At 42.0% G+C, this 23078-nt stretch overlaps 1 protein-coding gene across 2 annotated transcripts in view; it reads right to left on the reverse strand.

Annotated features, from left to right (window-relative positions):
- Positions 1-23078, reverse strand: part of EBF2 (EBF transcription factor 2) — a 195147-nt gene that overhangs the window by 48566 nt on the left and 123503 nt on the right. For both annotated transcript variants that reach the window (XM_024560763.4, XM_045195807.3), the window contains exon 7: positions 10356-10437. In XM_024560763.4, the coding sequence (XP_024416531.1) occupies positions 10356-10437 (82 nt within the window). The remainder of the gene's footprint in view (positions 1-10355; positions 10438-23078) is intronic.

Here is a 23078-nt window from a genome sequence, read left to right on the forward strand (position 1 = left end):
CCCGGTTTTTGCTACTGACACTGGTGACAGCTTTCAGTTGTTTCTCATAGTTGGTGTGTCTATATCTCAGCTCACAGCTCCAATAGGAAAGCCTGCGCAGCTGAGAACTTGTATTGTACAGCCCTTCTTAACTGATACATTTCAATTCAACACAAAAGCAGCAACCAATTATATTCATGCAAATGTTATTTATGATATTTATCTTTAAGCCAAGGTTCCAAGAAAGAGAGTAGAAATCAATTGGAATTGCTTGCACTTTTTTTTTTTAAGTGAGAGAAGTTTTCCACTTTTTGCAATTCCTTATTTTGCTTAGCGCAATCTCTAATTTTTGGTGAGGCCAGATCAATAAACATGGACCAACTCGAGAGTGACAGTGTCCGTTCCATTTTGAATCATGAAATGAAATGGCAGTGTTATATGATTAAACAGGAAGGGAAACATAAAAAGTTTGTATCTCCCCTTGAAAAATACCAGAAAGTCTTAAGAACTAAATCTACGACTATGTTGGCAATTTGCTAAAAGTACTCAAGAAAAACTGATTGGCTTTCTCAAATTATATTTTTCTCCTCATTACCCCAAAGTGCTCCCTTGTCCCACACTCTAATAATTTATACAAAGCAGGAGCTGAGTTGTAAAGAGCTCTTTCCTGCCTCTAAAAGGCCTCGGTGGGAGTTATCCTTGAGGTGGACACATCCGTTAATCTGCCTGTACAACTAATTTTCCAATAGAGTAACTGTTTCTTTAGTATCAGAATGATGGCATGTGGCACAGGGGCTTTTACCAAAGTGACTCATTCCCGCCCTGGGGCTAATTTTATGCCCCACTCTGAAACATCTTTGGCTTTTTGGAACATCACACTTGTTTTTAATATCTATCCTCCTCAAAAACTGTACTCTAGTTAAACGACATAGTTGACAGGGTGACCGGCATGGATCCTCCTGTCAGCCAGCCCTTCTCAGCTCGTACTCGCTTAGGTGTTCCTACAAAGAGCCCAAGTCTCGCACAGGAGGGTGAAAGAAAAAGGGAAGTCAAAATGAAAAAGATGCAGAATAACAAAATGATCTGCTTTTTTGAAATAGACAAGAATCCCAGTGTCTATGGTTGTTGGAGAATAATTACCTTGGTTAGAAACCTCACCATATGGGTCAGAGTTCTTGCTTTGAAAACACACAAAATTCTACAATTAGACATATTTCCTCCATTTCAGTGAGGGTCATGCACCTCCTAGCTGAATGTGGGGCCCTTGGTAGTTTAATCTCAGTAAAGCTACAATGCATAGCATTTATTACACAACCTGAAAGACTGATACCTACTTACAAAACACACATACACCAAGCTAAATAAAATGGTCTTGAAAATTCCTGTTATTTTGCCAAGTATGGAAAAAAATTCTTTATGACATTTTACATCTGGAAATGGAATTAAATTCATGATGTGCTTTTCCCTTATAACTGTTCAGTTGCTATATATGTTATTTCAGCTTTCCCAAAGCATACCTATTATGTGGGATTTTATTTTCCACCTGTGGAAGGAGGAAAGAATCACAGAGACCATTAAAAGGACAGAGAAAATCAAGACAGACTTCTGGCTGCAGTGGGCAACCAAGTTTGGAGTCTACATGGTGAGAAGAAATACTCCATGGGTGTTTTTATACACTGGCTAATTCTCACATTCAACAAGGGGAATCTGATGAAATAATTTGTCTAAGCCTCCACTAATTCAACCCAGGCTAACAACAAACAGCTTGGCTACCGCAATCATTTCTCCTTACCACTTTACTCTTGGCACACACTGTATTTTCAAACCAGATTTAAAGCCCAGATTCTTCTTGGTTACTGGACTCCAGAGCCTCCAGAATTACCTTTAAACACCTACCCCACAAGTATGGATTTTGTCATCTTTTTTTTTTTTAAGGAATTCGCAGAATTCTTAGCCATCTCTGTTGTTTCATAATCCCTAAGGCTAAATTTTCTATTCAGTTAAGTATCAAGTGCCAAATGAGAGAACACAAGGTTGCTTGCTGTTGAGACAGATGTGGGGCATTCTGGGGTTGCTCACTTCAAGGGAGGGGGAGCTGTGGCATGGATATCACACATAACTCCGGAGAAGATACTTCCTTAGGTAGGCAGACAGCGCTGTATTTCAGTCAGTCAGAGGTTTGGTTTGACACTCCCAGACCCTGTGCTCCAAGCCATGGAGGCTCACAGAAAACCATGTCACAACCTCAGGGAGCTGTCACACAGCTGATGAAGCATGACAAACACTACAGTATTCAGAGAATATCACCATACAGTGACACATAACTGTACTATACTGTGGGCTACTGTATACTTCTGGAGTCCAAAGGGAGAAAATTAACCTGAGCTGAAGACAGTAACAAATGTTTTCAACAAGGAAATGAGATTTAAGATAAACCTGGAACAGTTGAAAAAGTTTAACTACACAACATGAGGCTACTGACATCATTACTTTGGAACCTAAAAGCAAATTCTGATTGGCATAAATGGAGTGGTATGCCAAACAGCATTTCCACTAGCATATTTCGGCAAATTTGCCTTAGGGTGGAATACCTTTTAGAGTTTATCTTTTAAAATTTAGGTGAATACGGCCCTGGCTGGTGTAGCCCAGTGGATTGAGTGCCGGCCTATGAACCAAAGGGTTGCCAGTTCTATTCCCAGACAGGGAACATGCCTGAGTTTCGGGCCAGGTCCCCAGTAGGGAGCGTGTGAGAGGCAACTACACATTGATGTTTCTCTCCCCCTCTTTGTCCCTACCTCCCCATCTCTAAAAATAAAATAAGTAAAAAAAAATTTTAATAAAATAAAATAAAAATTAGGTGAATATGTATAGAAATCAAATGGCATTTTTGTAACCAGACTTTTATGTCATCAGGGAGCCCAAATGTTAACCTGTTTACAACTAAATTTCCCTTCATCTCAAAGGCCATAGATACTTGCTGCTTCCAGCTGACCTCGTTTTACTCCATTGAACTCACTGCTTTTCCCATCTAAAATGTATGCCAAGTAGGATGGTTATGGTCAAGGGCAGTAATTTATTAGCAAACATTTTAGAACCCCAGGGCAGTCTTAACATATCTGATGCCATCTTGATTTGGCTGGGCCACTCTGTCCCACCAAACTCTACCCCCAGGGACCTCATGAATCACCTGTCATTCACCAAAAACAAGGATCAGGTAGGACTCATATGCAGCCTAAGAATCTATGCCTTCTCGTTGCAAAAGGTGCTTGTGGGGAAGCTCTGCAGCTGATTGTTCTTGACTGTGTTCCGGTTGTAGGACCCTAATTGGAGTCTCCTAGAATGCCTGAGCAATGAGACTTTGTTTCCACCTCACTGAAATCTGACATCCTTCCCCCCAAATTATATGGGCATTATACCTGCATTGCCTTCTCTCCCTTTTCTCCCACAAATAACTCAAAACACATTTCCTAGGTGAGTTGGACAAAAATCTGATCACCCTGATTCCGGTACCCATTTGAGACACCAGAAGTCAGGGAGCAGGGGTGGCAGAAGGTTACATCAGCAAACTGAAAACCTTGAAGTAAACTATAGAAAGCCTTTCTCAAGCTTAGAACGTTAGCCTAAATGAAAGCTCCTCAGACGATGTTTTTTTTCTGACTCCAAATAGATAATTACTATTTCTTAAGCTGGACTCTCCGGTTTGTTTTTCCACCTGATAAGGCACTCACCTGTTGTCTAGAGCAGCCAGGGCGCCCCTTGCGGTGGATGAGCTCACAGCGCAGCTGGAGGACCCTGGAACCCAGTGATCTGAACTGAAGAAACCTGCAGGCAGCTGGAGCTATATTAAATTTTTAGCATTTGGATTTTATTTAAACTCTCGTTTCCCTCTCCAGAGGGTGTGAGAGAAACATTCAACATTTTTTATTTCAGGAAAATAGAAGGTGGTACCATTAAAAAGTTTTATATGAGAGCTGGGGGCTTAACAAAATCATAAGGGTTTGCTGGCTGGATCTTGGCCCTGTTCCAAGCCCTGAGTAGCCCTGCCCTTTGCTCTCTGGTCCTTTAGTCAAGCAGACCTATGGCTCAGGCTGGCTGTGGGGACGGGGGTCTTTGTCCTCTGCGTTGATCTCCCCATTGTTCCTGTAGAGCTGTGGGCTCCACAGCATGCACTAACAGGCTCCAGGCTGTCACACTATGCAACTGCCTGAGGACATCCTCCTAGATGAAGGGTGATTTCATGTCCCCCAGACCCGTCTCCCCATCACTGTGAGCTGCTTCTCTCCTCCTCCCGGTTCTGACATGCCTGCTGGCTGTCTCCCCACAAAGCCCCAACCCTTTTGCTCACACCCCGCCAGTCCCCCTCAAGATGCTCTTCAAGGAGCCCATCCTGTGGGCACATCCCTACAAACAGGAATCAGCTTAGTACAGATGGCATTTGCAGTCTGGAACCTGAAACAACTTTTCTTTCCCTACAAATGTATGGGCCCTTCCATACATCTTGACCTCTTATGTCTTGAGGCAAAGGATGGCAAGACCTGTATATGGATCTTAGTGCTCTTTCTAGCTTAACCATGTGGGGGGGGGGGAAGTGATTATTTTGGTGGACTTAATCTAAAAAAGAACTAGGGAGTAATTTAGGAGGTGAACTTGGGAGGTGAGATACCCAAGAATCACTCACCAAAGTTCAGTGAGTTGCAGTAAGAACCCTTATTCTAGTTATAAGAAAGCTGTAAGTGTGAATGAAGAAGTCCCCTTCAAATGCTTCTAGGGCTGGAGATGTGTCAAGGCCCCTGCTGCCAACTCCGGAATGACTGATGTACAGGTTGATGCTGCCCACATGATGGAAGACACTCCCACCCTGGGCAGTGGTCATTCTGTTTAAAGCAGAATCCTTCTGAGATGGGAAGGACTTGAGCTTCCCAATCTCAAGTAAACCATCTGCTGACATGAGTGTCCTGCTCTAGCTGATGCTGTGGAAAACCTTGAAAACTATTAGGAAGAACATCCACACTTGCTATTATTATAATGGTGGGTGTTCCTTAGCTCCCACATGACCCTTGCTTGACCACACCACTGAATTCCAGAAGGCAACATAAGACAACTGGCACCATGATGGGCCCCCAGGCTTCCAGGCTGGTCACTTGAAGACCCCAGAGAGGCACAGCTAAGCTATGTAAATCACTTATCTTATTTTCCTTATCTGTCCACTAGGATATAAGTCTCTCAAGGGAGAAGAACTTTATCTGTTTTGCTAATGTATCTCCTGCACCTAGGATAGTGCCCCGCACATAGAACTTCCTCAATAATAGTGGTTGGGTGAACGAACAAATGAGTAAGTGCATCTCTGTTTTCACTAGGACTTGGAGCAGACCCAGCCGCCTGTCTCTGAGAGTGACTTGGCAACAACAGGCCTGATTGTTGTCAACTTCTACTGTGTCTTAAAATTTGAATGTGAGAAATGACAACATGCCTGAGTCCTCCTATTCTTGGCTTGATTTTCTTTTGGATTTTCCAACCGCCTGCTCTCCACCCACAACACAGAGAAATAAAGAATGGGGTTCCTTACGTCTTAACAGGCCCATCAGCTTAAACAAGACCTACATTTATTTTCCTTTCCTTCCCTGAGTTGCTAATCTGGGTGTTTCACTTAATTGTTCCATTTCAAGGAGGGCAGAAGTGATTTTCCGCACACATGGTCCATGGTCCATGGATTAAGACACTTTACAGGGAAAGTGGGGACATTTGTAATAGTATCAACAATAAAAATAAAGTTAAAATATAAGATATTTTGAAAGCCCTGGAAACCTTTTTTTAAATTTTCCCCCTTCTTTCCTTCCTTCCACTTTAAAAAAATTTCTCTCTTAAAATTTTAGTTCATTCAATAACAATTTATTGAGCCCTATAGAGTGGCTGGCACTGTGCTAGGCATTGAGAGATATAAAAATAAATAAAAGACACTAATTACCCTCAAGCAGCACACAGTCTATCAGACAAACAACAACTGCAAGACAATATGATTGATTGTGTTGGGAGTAGCTTATGGAGGAGGGTAGGTTGGCACAGAACAAGGAATCAGTAGATCTGCCAGGGAGAGTCAGAAAATGCCTCACAGAGCAGGCGGCACTCAGGTGCAATGTTGAAGCACGAGTGGAAATGGCAAACGCAGGAGGGGCGAAGCATTCTCTGGCAGAGGGCAGAACACGCGGAAAGGTTCCATGCAGTAGATATCAGTGAGGGGTGCCTGCTGAGTGGTGAGTACCTGGGAGCATCAGGTATTCCTGCCTGGTAGAAAGACACTTATTGGACACACCTTTTAAAATCTAAGCTTTTGTCTATGGATGGTAGATATTTATAACACAGAGTAATCAGGGTGACATGTTTCACAAGATCATTTTGGCAGGAGTGCTGAGGGTAGATCAGACAAGGAAGGAGTGGAGAGGCCTTTTGCCATTTTTCGGGAGAGGGCAATTGGTTTAACAGATACTTAAGGGAAGGAAGTGACACTTTAACAATAAATGAGGAGGGCACAGGTCAGGGAGTAAGTATGGAGTTCTGCTGTGAACATGTACTCATTTGTCATCCCAGTGAAGATGCCCAGGAGAGAGGCAGAGCTGTGTACCTGCAGCTCCAGAGAAGGGTGACGTCCGAGGAATGCATCTGGGAGCCATTCGACTCAATATCTTTTAAAGCCAAGAGAGTGGAAGATCATCAGGAGAAGTCCTTGGGGAACAGGTCCCCATCAGAAGGGTTAAATTGTATGCAGGATGACCAATGGGTGTTGGATGAATTTCATTTCTTTAGATTGGGGCTCTGTGGAACCCTAAGAGATGTTTGAAGAGGTCTGAAAACCCCTGACATTTTAAGCAAAACTTTGTTAAAATGTAGCTTTTTGTGGGGACAGAAATTATAGCCAAAAAAGGGTTAAAGTCCATTGCATTTCAATAAATATTTTATATATGCCCATGATACTTAGGACTTGAACTGAATTAAAGAGAGTTTTGGTTCAGGATGGAAAATAAGTTTGACGGCATGATTTTGTTCTCATTTGATCACTTTTGGGAAAAGAATTTGAGTTCCACCAGTGTTTGGGGTACAAGGGGAAGAGAAGTAGTTAGAGAGGAGAGAGACATTGGTTGGATTCATGATCTGATTAGAAATATTTCATATTTCTATTCTGTTCAGATCAAATCTTCACAAAAGAACAGTTCACATTAAAAGTATGTTTACTTATATAACAAAAGTGAAGAATTAAAGTACTCATCTACATGGTTTAATATTATTACCTTTTCTTTCTGAATGAGATATCTGTTCCAGGAATTCTTAAATCAACATCCCTGCGGATCCTCCTGCCCACCACCATGAATGCCTACTAGCTCTTGTTTTGTTTGATATTTTGAACTTGATCCAAGTTTCTCACTTGACCATTACAGCACATAGTCAAGCCTTTCTCCATAATAGCCTTCTCCATGTAAAAGAGCTTTCATAGAAGGTTGTACTCTTAATAGAATCAGATTACTGCATAAAATCTGCCAATTCTTTTTTTCATTAAAGGTCACTTTCCAGAAAGTGAAAAGACAATGATGGAATGAGAAAAAAATATAAGTAAGAAAAAATCACTTACTTATCTAATAAGGGCCCAGTAGCCCAAATATAAAAAGAACTCCAACAACTCAACAATAAAAAGACAAATAACACAATTTAAAAATGGGCAAAGGATCTGAATGGACATTTCTCCAAATCAGACTCACAAATGGTCTGTAAGTACAAGAAAAGATGCTCAAAATCATTGGGGAAAGAAAATCAAAACCACAATAAGAAACCACTTCACACTCAGAGGATGACTAGAATTAAGAAAAACTAAAACAGAAAATAACAAGCACTGGTAGATATGGAGAAATTGGAACCTTCTTATGTTACTGTTGGAAATGTAAAATGGTGGAGCCACAGTGGGAAACAGTTCTCAGGAAGTTACAGTTACCATATAACCCAGAATTCCACTTTTATATTGTACTCAAAAGAACTCTAAACATTTGTTCACAAAAAAACTTGTACACAAATGTTTACAGTAGTATTATTTATAAAAGCCAAAAAGTAGAAACCCAAGTGTCCATCAAATGATGTAAAGTTAAACAAAATGTGGCATGTCCTTATAATGGAATATTATTCAGCAATAAAAAATAAAGCAGCACTGAACCACAAGGGTGAACTTGAAAGAAATCAGACACAAAAGTGCACATATTATATGACTCCATTTATATGAAAAGTCTACAGTAGACAAATCCACGGAGACAAAAAGTAGGTGAGCAGTTGCCAGCAGGTGGGGAGAAAAGGGAACTGGGAAGTACGGGGTTTCTTTTTGGGATGATGGAAATGTTCTGGAATTACATAGTGGTGATAATTGCACAACACTGTAGATATACTAAATGCCACAGAATTGCACACTTTAAAATGGTTAAAATAGTGAATGATAGGTTATATGAATTTTATCTCAATAAAAACTCCAAACCACCCCCCCCCCAAACCAAAACAAAACAAAAACCCTGCCAATTGTCTTTAGCTCTACCCTGGATATAGACAATCATAGAGTCTACACATTTTTTAAATAGATCTTTCCTCTTGTCTTTGCAAAAGTCAAATACTTTCACATTGGATAAAAATTACTCATCATTTTGAGACTAGCAATATTTATTGTCACTCTGTTACAAACTCAGGCACATTAAAAACCTCAGTAAATGACTGAAGAAGTAGAGAAAATACCAGCATTCATTTGCTTAGTGAGTACCCTTCTACAATTTGGGACAAATAAAAGGGCAAGGCATTCTGTTAAAAGCCTCTTCAAATTTGATTATCAGAGTATTCGCAAAGTTAAAATTTTGGAAGTAATGGGAGAGAACGCAGACTAAGAATCCACATTGCCAGCTGCTTTTCTTACAGAAGTGAAAGCTAAACTTTGGTCATTGAGACACTTTGAATTCTTTTGAATGTCACACTTTTTTTGGACTGAAATTATTTACCTTTCCATTACCTACATTTCCATAACAGCAAGTACCATTTAAGCTTCCTCCTGCATACCAGATCCCCAAGGCAGCTTATTTTATTTCTCCATATAATACAGCATGGAGAGGAGGGTTTTTTTTTTTTTTTTTTTTTTTTTTTTGAGAGACTAGCAATAGTGTTAAATAACTAACAAAAAATGTCCCGGTCCCACTAAGATTGTTTGATAACCATGATGTGGTGAAAAAAGAATTATTTTTTTCAAAAAATAGTTCTCTCTGGCCTCTGTTTGCATCCTCCTCTCTCCCACGAACTCTTTCACGACTCGGTTCCTAAACCATAATTTGTGGGGTCTAGCATAAAATAAATATGTGCAGCCCCTTGTTCAGAAATTATTCACAATTCCAAAAAGGCAACAGCAAAGCCATGCACCTAGTGGCCGCACCTCTCTCACAGCCGCGGAGTTGGCTCAGACAGCTGCCCCCCCCCGCCCCCCCCCCCCCCCCCCCCCCCCCGCGCAATGGCCCCCTTCCTGTGGTCAGTCAGAGTCCAGTCACCTTCTTCACCTGGAACAGGAGGCTAATCACCCCCCATCCCTCTCATTCTGCCAGGATTATTTTTTAAAGTCTCAAGCCTGAATACTGCTGTTGAACACATTTTACATTTTTCTGTGGGGCAGGGAATGCTGCGGATTTCCATTGGACGTGAGCGGCAGGAAAGCCATTTGGCGGATTAAGTGGGGTCCTTCAAAGATTAAGGGGGGCAAGGGGGGGAGGGGCTGCTCTTCCCCTCATCTCCGACCTGACACACTTTGCCTCGCTCTGTGTTTTTATTAGCCTGCATCCTCGGTGCGTCCGTGGCAAGGGTGATGAAACCGGTGGCAGATTTAACTGCCAGGCAGCTGGGTCACTGTCCCGTGGGTCTTGTTGTCATGCTGCGATCTTAAAGTGACCACGGCTGTCTGGCGGCTGCTCTCCAAAAGGCTCCGAGAGAGACCACGGAATAGTTAATCAGTGGAAAAGGGAAGAAAGAGGCTGTTGCTTGCAGAAAGCACAGAGCCGCCGCTTTGAGAAATCCCAAGGTGGCTGAATATCAAGAACATGGTTCCTGCTGCGGGCAGCTGTGTGTGCCAAGGGCAGCCTGAGGGCTTAAAATCAAATCTCCAGCTCAGGCTGCTGCCCTCCCCCGGGGCTCTGGCACTGGAGGCTGAGGCCCGAAGACTGTAAAATGAAGAAACCTTCCTCCATGCTATCCATCGATGAGGGTTATCACTTACAGTTATCTTTTTCATTGTTAGCAACCTCAGTGAATCATGTGTTCAGAAAGAGAGAGAAAAAAAATAGGATGACTTACTTCCCAGGAAAGATCTGCAGGCCCCTTACCTGGAACCTCCTCATGTCCCTTGGGTTTCCTGCTGTTTTCAAACAATTCTGATTGCACTTGAGGAAAAATTTTAAAAAGAATCTGTGAAAAGAAAGCAATGTGTTATATTTTCAGTAAACATTTTTTAGGAGAGAATATCCCTGCATTCTATTAGGTTTGATTGGAAAGTGATTGTATTTCAGGCCTGGGGAATTTCAGCAAGCCCTGCCCCTGCAGGAACATGGCTGACCCTCAGCAATTTGCAAATTTGGATGTTTTCAGTCACCAGTCAGCTCCATCACTGTGAAGGATTGTGAAGTGATTCACAAGCTGGGTTCTGGTTTGTACACCCGCCCCCCAAGTGGCTCGGGCACTCCCCGCGCCCCAACCAAAGTCTTCAAAAGCAGCAGTGACTCCTGCCGCGCAAAAATGTCTTGCTTCAGGGTTAAAAATGGCCTGGCTTAGCCCAGAATCCTACGGTTCCTCACGTACGTGGCTTTCTGCTGACCACACACACCTTCCTGCTCCACACCTCACACATACACCCTCACACACAAAGGAGGCCTAATGTCTTCAACTGATGTGTAAAAAATCAGAAAATGTTCTGTCACCATCCAATCACAGAGTCAGTCTGTGCAGGATGTATTCTTACGGGATTTTTATGATTGATAATAAGTACGAATGTCCTTTCAGATCTTCTACAGATTATCCAGAAAATATAAAGGCACAGAATAATGGTCTGAGATCATCATTCATAAGACATGTTTTTTGAGCCAATATTCTGCTAAATGAACTATCTGAGCAATTTAAAGACGTCTTTAATCGGACAAGTACATCCACCAAGAAAAATGGCAGAAGTGGCCTTTCAGCCATTTACATATTTAATGTTTAGAATTTTGTTTGAAAAACACAATAAGTTTTTCATTTATTTTACTTGCAGAGTCCTTTTTCTTAAAAAAAAAAAATCCAGCTTTTGCAGTGCTAAAGTCCCAGGTGAACTAGGCCTATTTCCCTTTCTGTTACTATGACAACGAAATTTTACCGCAGTCCCAAAGTCCCTTCAGAACTCTCACATCCATGCCTTGAATTAGAACTTTAAAGGAAAAGATATACATTTTCCCCAGGATTTACCGACAAAAATAAGTCAAAATCAACAATGCTTCCAAAAATCTATTTTAAAGCAATGGTTGGTGAGATGCTCTCATGCTGACCTTCTGTTTGTTTTTAATTTTTTAAAAATCACACACAAGAATTAGAGTTCCAATTGATGGTATTTCACACTTAAAAAAAAAAAACCCTGATGGAAAGATAAAGAGCAAATGATAAAGGAGAGAAGGGGACCTGCACTCTTCAGAGCATTTTTTTCCCTATTTGAGTCTCTTTTCCTCCAGATTTGCTAAAAATATTTGGCCAAGTGTTCCTGACCCCTATCTAATAATGAGTAAGGTTGGGTGTGAATTTAGAAATAACAGTTAAGTATTTTTTCATTATTTTATAACATCTGCTTTTCACATCGCTTTTTCAACCTTCTCTGGGGTAGGTGGGGTCCACGGGCTCTGCAGAGTGGCAGGGCAGGGACCACCAGCCCACCACCTTGCACAGCGGCCCAGTTCACAGCCTGCCTCCACTCTCCCAAGTGCTGTGGACATCTGCCCACGGCCGTCGGAGCGCATTTGCATGGCAGCTGCTTTTACTTAAGAAAAGATGGATCAGAAGTCAAGCATTTCGTTTGTTTCTTTTTTTAAAGGGGAAACAGCAGTCATCTACAGGTACCAACCATGAGTAGAGATGACCTCATCTTAGACTTAAGACTTGCTTTTTGCCCTGGTGAGTCTCTCTCCAAACAATAGTCCCACCCCCACGCAACATTTGCTCACCAACACCCCCATCAGTGATTTACCTTTCCCCTCCCATAGCAACGACAGCCCCCTCACTAAAATCCCCACTAAAAAAATCCACTAAAATCAAATCAAATGCTTTTTCTTACTAACTCCTTGATTAGTGGAAAGTTTTCCCACAACTGGACTCCTTATAATGTATTCTGTGTGTGTTACTTTCCCTGGCCTACCCCACCCTTCCTCCAGAACGTATCTGGTGAAAACATTAATGTTGATGAAGGCATTATTATAGGCTTGGTGTGGTGGGTGAAAAAGTGCAAAGGAGATAAATGTTTACATAAAATCAAATTGATTTAAGGAAACAAGGGGCCTGCTGAAAGGCTTTGTTCATTTTTAAATGAGGACCCATAACAGTTCTTAGGACTGAAAACACTGTTTGCTGGCCTGGGGTCTCACCGCCCCTACACACTCAAGATGCAACGTTCTGTTCACAAAGGCTAAGAGAGTGATTCTCTTATATTGTATAGTACTTTTTAAAAGAGGCATAGCGATTGCTATTTCTAAATGGCCAGCATCAGAAATTATGGCCTGATACCTTATATGTGGGCCTAAAATGAATTTAAAGAAATTCTGAGGCTTACAGAGATCTCCATTTTTTTTTCTCTTTACTGATGTCTTCCACCTTCTCCCCACCCCCACCCCACACCCCTCCACACATCATGCTCAGGGGCTCTGTGCAGAACCCTTCCCTATCCCACCAGCCATTAACCCCAGGGTAACTTTCAGGGAACAAATCCCCTGTGTCCAGATCCCTACAAAGCCAGAGCTGCCTGGAAAATGTCAGCTCTCTCTACTCAGAAATGAGAAACCAAAGTGAATTACAAGATTCAGACCAAATGTGCAGATTCTCATCAAGATGGAAGTTGTTATTTTCGCTTTCTCCAAACAATGTTGACTACATAAATATTATCATCACTTAGCATGGTATACTTCACAGGGCCTCTGATCTCATTCTTTAAGAGTAAACACTAACAGCGACATGTTTGTCCTCGTTTTATAGTTAAAGGGGAACAGGAAGGTGGGGTCGAAATGTGAACTCAAGTGAACTGTAATTGAAAAGTAAAATTTTTAAAAAGTAATAACAAAAAGTGAACTTAAGCTCTCAGATCTCAACTGAGGCAAGAGAATGCACCAAAGGGCATTCCTTCACTCCGCAAATATTTATTAAATGCTGACGCTGGACTAGTCTTGATCTACTACCAACTAACTTTGTAATCAAGTTACCTCACTTCTCTGGGCCTTGGTTTCTTCAACTGTTAAAAAGGTTTAACTGGATTATCCCTAGGATTCCTTCCAACATTAATATTTTATGATTGCTAAGAAAAATATGTAGAGTTGAGAACTGACCAGAAATGGCCACATTGGGGGAAGAAACCACTGAAGACAAAAAGATTATGACTTACTGAAGCCCAAGTGGAGGTGGGTACAGGGGTTTCCTGAGAGAGAGGTCAAACCCACTGATATGAGACTGAAAGAAAAATAAGCATGGCTGGCTGGTGGGTTGAAAATGGGGCATCTTGGCTGAGGCCTTGGCCAGAGCTGTGGTAGTGTGAGGTTGACAGGCAGGTTGTTGAGTGAGAGCACCTTTCCTGTAGCATCCTTTCTCCATGCTTCCAAGGTGGAAGGCAGGGGCTCAGGAATATCACAGAGCAGAGTGCACTGTCCCTGCGCACCCTTTTGTGTGGTCCAGCACCTGGAGGGCACAGGGTCACAGAGGGCAGGGGATGAAGGCTAGCCAAACACTGCCTCTGTGCCATGCTCCCAGCTATGTCCCTGACATACATTGCCTCATTTATTTCTCAAACTGTATGAGTGACAGATCACCTCACAGCTAGGACAAGCAAGTCACCAAGAATTTATACATTTGCCAAAAGTCACACAGCTTGTAAGTGACAGAAAAAAGAATTTAAACCTGGGCCTTTCTGGCAGCAAGTTCCATCCAGGGTTCTCTGTGTCCTGCACCAATTAGATTGTGGTGATGGTTGCAAAACTCTGTGAGTATACTAGAAACCAACTGTACACTTGGAATGGGTGGACCCTATGGTATGTAAATAATATTTCAGTATAGCTGCTTAAAAAGCAACTTCAGAAAGCACGGTCTGAAAAATGCAATAACAACAACAAAACCATAAAGGATTCTAGTTTCTTGGAGAGTGAGGGGACTCTAGCACCCCAGGTGGGAAACATTAGGTCAAAGACAGTGCCATAGAAATAAATGCCACTATTGAAAACCCCTGGTGAGTTCATTTATTCACTCATTGGATCAATGATTAAGTATGCAGTATGTGCCACAAATGTTCAGGCATGATGGCCAACAAGATGGAAAAACCCTTGTCTTCATGGAGTACACAACCAAACTATCCAAAATGTGCTTCTTTGGATTCTGAGATGAGTCTGGAAACCTCTGAATACAGGTTTGTGCACAATCCCAGGGGCTCACCTGGTACCCAATAAATCTCCTTCCTCTGGAATCTCTGGAATACGGGGACACTCGCACTGTTTAAGAATAGAAGGAAAGTGCCTAGGTGGCTCAAGACATGTACTGAGCCATCCAAATAGAAACTGAGATGCAAACTAGATGTACAAACAGAACGAAGAGTTAAGGTCTGGAGGTGGGGCAGCCAGGAGTCTCTAAATCACAGGAAGGGTAACTACTTAATATTCATGGCAGATTCCAGGAATATAACCAATGATCTGACTAAGACAAAGTCCAGCATCATATTTCTCCAAATGTGGAAGAATTTACCTCCAGTTTGAAATCCAAAACCTAGTGCCTTCTCAAGAACTGTAATATGTAACACCTTTAGGAAGGCACTGTGGAAGGCACAAAAGCTTCTTTTAACAAAAAGATTTGACAGGGATGTATATCAAAGGACTGAGAACCTGGCACTGGCAACAGCTACCATTATGCAGAGCCTTACTCTACGCAAAATAATTTATAAAATGCCTTTCATCCTCAAAAAAATTATCTAATTCTGCCTACTCTGGAAACAACTTCTGCAATGATGTGGCCATATCCACACACCATGGAATGAGAACATCCCCACTCTCTGAGGGCCACACCAGGGTTTGCTGTATCTGATTCTCTCCCCACCACAATGGCTGCAGAAGTGGGCTGGACCACTAAAGGCTGAGCCACATACAGAACTGATACAGCCTCACAAACCACGTAGGTGCTTAAAGGTCTATGCCCATTGATTTTCAAGGAAAACACAGTTTATCTGGATTAACTATGAAATCTCCTTTTCCAGATTCCTATCTAAAATACAGTTGGCTTCCACTGTTTGGGAGTGCTTCTGAAAATAGTATTTCTTTTTTTTTTAATATATTTATTGATTATGCTATTACAGTTGTCCCATTTCCACCCCTCACTCCACTCCATCCTGCCCACCCCCTCCCTCCCACATTCCCCCCCTATAGTTTGTGTCCATGGGTCATACTTATAAGTTCTTTGGCTTCTACTTTTCCTATACTATTCTTACCTTCCCCCTGTCTATTTTCCACCTATCATTTATGCTACTTATTCTCTGTACCTTTCCCCCCCTCCCCCTCCCATTCCCCTGTTGATAACCCTCCATGTGAGCTCCATTTCTGTGGTTCCCTTCCTGTTCTAGTTGTTTGCTTAGTTTGATTTTGTTTTTGTTTTAGGTGTGGTTGTTAATAACTGTGAATTTGCTGTCATTTTTACTGTTCATATTTTTTATCTTCTTTTCTTAGGTAAGTCCCCTTAACATTTCATATAATAAGGGCTTGGTGATGATGAACTCCTTTAACTTGACCTTATCTGAGAAGCACTTTCTCTGCCCTTCCATTCTAAATGACAGCTTTGATGGATAGAGCAATCTTGGATGTAGGTCCTTGTCTTTCATGACTTCAAATACTTCTTGTCAGCCCCTTCTTGCCTGTAAGGTCTCTTTTGAGAAATCAGCTGACAGTCTTATGGGAACCCCTTTGGAGGTAACTGTGTCCTTTTCTCTTGCTGCTTCTAAGATTCTCTCCTTCTGTTTCATCTTGGCTAATGGAATTATGATGTGCCTTGGTGTGTTCCTCCTTGGGTGCAGCTTCTTTGGGACTCTCTGAGCTTCCTGGACTTCCTGGAAGTCTATTTCCTTTGCCAGATGAGGGAAGTTCTCCTTCATTATTTGTTCAAATAAGTTTTCCATTTTTTGTTCTTCCTCTTCTCCTTCTGGCACCCCTATGATTCTGATGTTGGAACATTTCAAGATGTCCTGGAGATTCCTAAGCCTCTTGTCATTTTTCCAAATTCTTGTTTCTTCATTCTTTTCTGGTTGGATGTTTCTTTCTTCCTTCTGGTCCACACTGTTGATTTGAGTCCCAGTTTCCTTCGCCTCACTATTGGTTCCCTGTACATGTTCCTTTGTCTCTCTTAGCCTAGCCTTCATTTATTCATCTAGTTTTCGACCAAATTCAACCAATTCTGTGAGCTTCTTGATTACCAGTGTTTTGAACTGTGCATCTGATAGGTTGGCTATCTGTTTGCTGCTTAGTTGAATTATTTCTGGAGCTTTGAAGTGTTCTGTCATTTGGGCCATTTTTTTTTTTTTTTGTCTTGGTGCGCGTGTTACTTAAAGGGGTGGAGCCTTAGGTGTCCCAGTGGCCGGGTAATGCTGGTTGCTGCTCTGTGATGCTGTACATGGGGGAGGGGCCGAGAGGGAGCAATGGCGCTTGCTCCACTCTCCACTGGATTTCAGTCACTCCCTCTGCTACCCACAATCAAATTGGGCCCCTCTGGTGCTGGTTTCTGAGTGGGTGGGCTTGTGCATGCCCTAGGCCCCTGTGGGTCTCTCCAACGACCTCTCCTGTGAGGCTGGGAGTTTCTCCTGCTGCCGCCCCAACCCCCATGCGTGTTTTCACTCAGAGGTTTGAGGCTTTATTTCCCTGTGCTGGAGCCCTGTGTTACGCGGTCTGCTTCTCTCCCCGCCATTTGTCCTGGTTTATTTGTGTGCGAATGTGTGGTTGTGGGGTGCTACCCGATGCTCTGCCTGCCCCGTTCTCCACCACTCTGAGTCCGGCCCTCTCGGTTTATGTATGCGAATGTAGGGCCGCAGGGTCTGCTAATGGTCAGACTGCCTGCCCTGTTCGTCCCACACTTCTCCAGTCTCCATCCCGCCAGGGCAACGCGAGTCCTCTCTGCCTTGGCTGCCCATCTCCGCCCCTCCTACCAGTCTGGATGAATGTTTATTTTTTATCTCCTTGGTGTCGGACATCCTTGCTGTTCGATTTTCTGTCAGTTCTGGTTGTGCGAGGAGGCGCAATGTGGCTACCTACACTGCCATCTTGGTTGTATCCTGAAAATAGCATTTCTGAGCACTATCAAGTGCAGGGATGGACTGCATCATAAAACCAGACTTGAAAGGAGTGGCTGGTTGCTTCTCTTCTCCCAGGACCCCCTCAAGGTTACCCCGCTGGGAAACCAGGCAGAGTGAGAGGGCCATATTGTCACTTACACCAAATGTGCATTTTTATAAGCTGATTTTTCTATGTAACCCATTTATTTATACAATCCCTTAAAAAGTAAGTATAAAACTTAAACAGAGAAGGTATAAAATCTTCAATCTCCACAGACATTCTTGTGAAACATTACCATTAAAGCTTATTCACCTAGACTCTCAATAAACAACCATTTCAGATTCCAAACAATTTAAATTTACAGAAATTTTTAAGCAATACATTTTCTTACCTCCAATATATTCAACCTCTCTATCTGCACTTGGCTGACACACTGGTTACAATGATGATTATAATAATAATTTTTAAAAGCCTATATTCACTCACTGCATATTATTTGCCATGTATGTTTTCATTTAATGCCCCCAACTCTGAGATTAGGAGAATTAATGTCCCCATTTTACAGGGGAGATGAATGAGGCTCAGAAAAGTCAGACAACTTGCTAGTAAGTGGAAGAGTCAAGAGTGCAATTCTGGCTTGTTGACTCTTGGAAAAACACTACTACCCTGGCGGGGGCTTGACAAATCTTCCTTTGAAGGGAAGGGGAGACATACTGCCTAGCTGCTCTCTGTTTCAGGGACCAGTGTCTCATTGATCTACATGTAGGGTCACCACGCATCCTCCACCGTACTCTCCAAATGAGAGTGGAGTCATTCTTCGTGTTATAAAACAAAACAAGCAAACAAGCAAAAAAATGTCTTTCATTCCTATCAAGGACTGCACTCTCTAGAAATTCTGTGGCTATTGCAAAGTGTGCAGAGGAAGATGAGCAAGCCCATCAGATACTCAGAAAACAAGATGTCTCAAGACACTCTTGGCCCAAAGGTGGCACAGACTCAACAGCCCCCTGCACAAGAATGTAAAAGGCTGCTTGCACATTTGAGGAAGATGTAAGGACACTTGCCCATCACAACTATGGAGGGGAAAAAAAAGCCTGAAGTCAAATGTGTAACATCAGTTGAATCAAATCTTGGAAAACATTTTCTGAGGATCAAATGAACAAAGCTAGTGCTTGAAAGTATTATCCAAGAGACAGAGGAGACCCTCCTACACTGGAGATGTTTAAATAGAACATCAAGTTAATTCCTTTCATAGCAGATGGGTTCAGTCTTCGGGGTGTCCCTACCAAGCCATTACCACATGAGGTCAAATCTTCTGTAATTCTATTATTTTTGCTTGCTTAATATTTATTGTAAAAATTAGGGACCTTCACTTTCTTCATTTGTAGCATGACTTCCTAGGCCAGTACTAAGGAATAGTTATCCATGCAAAGTGTTTGGGTAAATGCCTGATACCTAGTAAGCTGGCTCCTTCACCTTTCACCAGGCAGGCTTATGCCTGCTTCCTTGAATTGCTCTTTCTCCCTACACCATTTTAAATGGCCGATTTTCCATACAAAATTACCAGAGGGAGCTCCCACAAATTCAAGTTCCTTAACTCTCCAATATTAATATATATTCCACTTGGAGATCTTCCCTTAATTTTTAGGGAGTTTTTTTTTTTAAAAGAACGTGTAATTAATCTACTACAGCAGATTACAGGAAAAGAACAAAAACAACAAAAAGATGGTGGGGTCTAAATCCTCACCACTGTTTTCAGTAAGCAATGGTCAGGCAGAAAGAGCTCAGAGCTGTGCATGCTCCTCTGGTTCCAAACTGGCATCGGGCCGTTCTCTATTCGCCATTCAAGCCCATTTCAAGCTCCTGGAAGTGGCATTTCAGTTTGGCGATCGCACCTTCATTACGGAATACAAGGCCTCTGGAGTAGGATCTGCTGTATTCATTTAGGCACCAGGAGGGAGTGAAGTCCCCACTGTGTAATCTGACTCCCTATCGACAGACTTCATTTCAAAGCCATTTCATGATTTCTTCTTGCAGGGAATGTCTCCCATAGCTCAAGTGGCAAGCAACTGACTCTGAACAGTCGCCAAGGTGCCAAAACAAGGAGACCACTTGGATTCTCCACTTATTTCTGACCGGTGATACACTACCATTTCTGAGAACCTGGGGTTATAGGTTGGAATTTTTTTCCCTCTATGTTCGGACATATCTTCACTTCCCTGAATTCCATCACTTGGCACCATAAGGCTGGCAGGGAAAAACCTCTAAGGAAAAGTCCTTGTTTTTGCACTCAAATGGAAATCTGACACCATTAATGAAAATAATAATTGAACTCTTTGGGCCTGAGTTGGAATGAAACGCAACACTTAAGAGCATGTTTGTAATTCCAATTGTTCTCATAAAATGTCTTCGGTGGGCTCTTTGCCAGGTGCCCAGTTCCATCTTTTTCTTTTTTTCAGACAGTATCTTTTTTTTTTCTGTATCCCTTCCTTTTTCTTCTCAAGAAAAGGAAAAAAGACTGAGTGAGACTGAACATATTACTGAATTCAGGAAACATCTTTCAGTGAGACTTCAGAATTAGACTACAAATCTATTTCCCATTCTAATGCGGTGACTACTCAGGTGAAGGAGAGAAATGAAGTTATTAGCCAGCCATCGGCTTAATGGGTCCTTACCATCCTATTTCCTTAGTGCCCCTTCTCCCCTTCTGCCGCCTTCCCCTCCCCGTTCCCCACCCCCCGCTACAGGCCCTCCCCCCGAAGTTCATGTATGCTAGGCTGAGCAGTGAACACCAATTACACCAAAAGCCCTTTGCTGCTGCCTGGTCCGCTGGTTTTACTGTTTTGCCAGATGGTTGAGGCCAATGTGTAAAACTCTCTACCCTACCATTAATTCATAACTCGGTAATAACTTTCCCACGGCTCCAGGAAATTGAAATGAAGTGCAAATGTGAATATTTGGAAAGGGAATCAAGGTTGGACAACTTTTTTGCACCTGCCAGAATAGATACCAGTCAGACACAAAGGAACCTACCCCTCCTTACACGGGTGGGAATGCCACTTTCCCAAGACTGAGACCAACCGACACCACGAGCAATACTGGATGAAGTGGTGAACAAAGTTCAGAGTTTGGGGTCCTCTTACTGTAGCTTTCTCTCTGTAGTTTTCAGTTTTCTGCCTATTGCACCTCTGTGCCCCTTCACTAACGACCTTGAGTTTGAGCATCTATGTAATATTATATTCTTATGACAGAGTCATGGGTTAGAAGATAGGAGTGCATTCTCTTTCTAAGACAGGACACCATCCAATGTTTGTTAGCATCATTAAACTAAAACTGACTTTTCACCTGCTCCCATACCATATGCAGCTGCAAATTTTTAAATTAAACTATGAAGCCATGCATAAATTTACATATATTACAGACTAGCCTCTCCATTTAACATGCAAATGTACTCCAATGTTTCAGAACACCTTCTGTCGCTAATTAATTTGCTGAATTATAATTAGACTAATCCTGCATAATTAATAAGCACAGATTTTTTTTTAATTTGTAAGCAGCTTGAGGAGATCATTCACTTCCTTCTATAAACTGCTAAGTAAGTGTTAAAAAAAATCTGGAAAGAACATGTGTGAAAGGTATGTTTGATGTCGCAGATAAACTCAGACGAGTATGGGAGATCCAGAAGTCAGTACTGATAAAGGCCCATGTTTGAAGCCAACACTCAAACAATCAAAAAATTGCATTCAGAGGATGAGGCCTAATTCTCCCTTTGTCTCCTTGTATATAGTATTTTATTCTTTTCCTTCTATCTGTGGGATCTTCTAAGATCACAGAGGCGGGAGAGGATTAAAGTAACCGTATGCTGTATTAGGAGAGATAATGATATTAACACTCTGCTGTATATCAAAACACTCTGAGCACGCTGGGTGCTTATAAACCCCTTTGATGGTATTTGGAATCATTTTCATTTTGGCTGCCAAAAACACCCGAGATGCGTCTAGTGGAAACAATTAAGTTCCATTAGTACTGTATCCTTTCAGTAATGATTACAATGACAAGTCCCTCTCTAAAAGCTGAAGAGTGGAGTCTCAAAGAAACATATGCATCTCTGTGCTTGAAACATGACACTGTATAGTTTTACCCCAAAAATAAACTATATAGTTTTGACCCCAAAATTAAACCAAGATCAGGAGAGCTCAAGGTATAAGTAGGTGACTTGCTAGAAAATTCTAAATATGGTAGGAGTCTGGAAGGCCAGGGTAAATTTAATAGATAGTCATGCAAATAGAGAACAAATCTATAAAAGAGAAGGTGGGAAATGCATGTTCTGGAAGTGAAAGTTCTTAAACCTCCAAAGAGAGGAGAAATAATTTTAGAGAGAGTATTGAGCCCCTTGGCCCTTCCACTTAGCAAAATCACTCAAATGTGTGGCCAGAAGACTGTTAGGCCAAAGGAAGAGAGCCACTTGAAATATGCCTGACTGTCTATCACTGCAATTTAGTTTTTATACAAAAAAGAAACTTCTTTACCTGTTTCATTACCATAGCAAAACACCTTCTCACTACGAGCCAGGCTATATCTTTCTACCTCTACCTCTACCTCTATCTCTCCGTATATCTTTATCTATACACAGACAAAGCTAGGACAAAAGGCATCTGGGGAGTTGAGAAGAAAGTTGAAAAGATCACTAGCACCTCACAGGCCTGTGGCCACAGCCAGAGCAGATGCCAGGGCGCCCAGTGGGGCGGCTTCCACTTCTGCTTCTACCCTGAGAGACAGTCACCCTGGATTCCTCCTCATCTCCTTGTCCAGAAGGAGAACCCAAAACACTGCCTTATGAGCCTATTGCAGTGACTAACTGGAATGAGAAAAATACTTTGACAGCACGTGGAAAAAAGCTGCAGCCATTTTTCTGAGCTAAGCAATGTTATTACTTCGAGAGTTTAGAAACATAAGACATTTGAACAGTTTTTCTGAGCCAAACCATAACCATTACTTTAGTCCCCATCTAAGAGATCAAATAGTTCAGGAAGAATTTTTTTAATCCTCACCCAAGGATATGCTTATTGATTTGAGAGAGAGAGAGAAACATTGATGTTAGAGAGAAACACCAATCCTTTGCCTCCTGTGTGACTCCCACCAGGATCAAACCTGAAACCTAGGCATGTGCTCTGACCAGGATTGAACCTGCAACCTTTTGGTACACAGGACAATGTTCTAACCAACTGAGCCACCTGCCCAGGGCAGGAAGACTCTCAAAGGCCAAAAGAAACTGAGCTTTCTGTGCCTTTTGTAGTTTCTCAGAAGGAATATAACAACAGCTGGAATAATAATATTAATAAGAGGCTAAAATTATTCTCTTTCAAAAAATATGTGAATGGCCATGAAAATCTTGGATAATGTCTTCACTTTTCAGGAAAACTCATTCTGATGTTTTGTGCTTAGCTTTTGAACTCCCCGTATTCTGTTTTGAATGGTAATAGTAGGAAACCCAGTTTCTCTGTAGTCAGGGAAAGTGTCTGGGTCTATTTTTCT

Source organism: Desmodus rotundus, chromosome 9 (assembly GCF_022682495.2).
Source record: "Desmodus rotundus isolate HL8 chromosome 9, HLdesRot8A.1, whole genome shotgun sequence".
NCBI classification, from domain to species: Eukaryota; Metazoa; Chordata; class Mammalia; order Chiroptera; family Phyllostomidae; genus Desmodus; species Desmodus rotundus.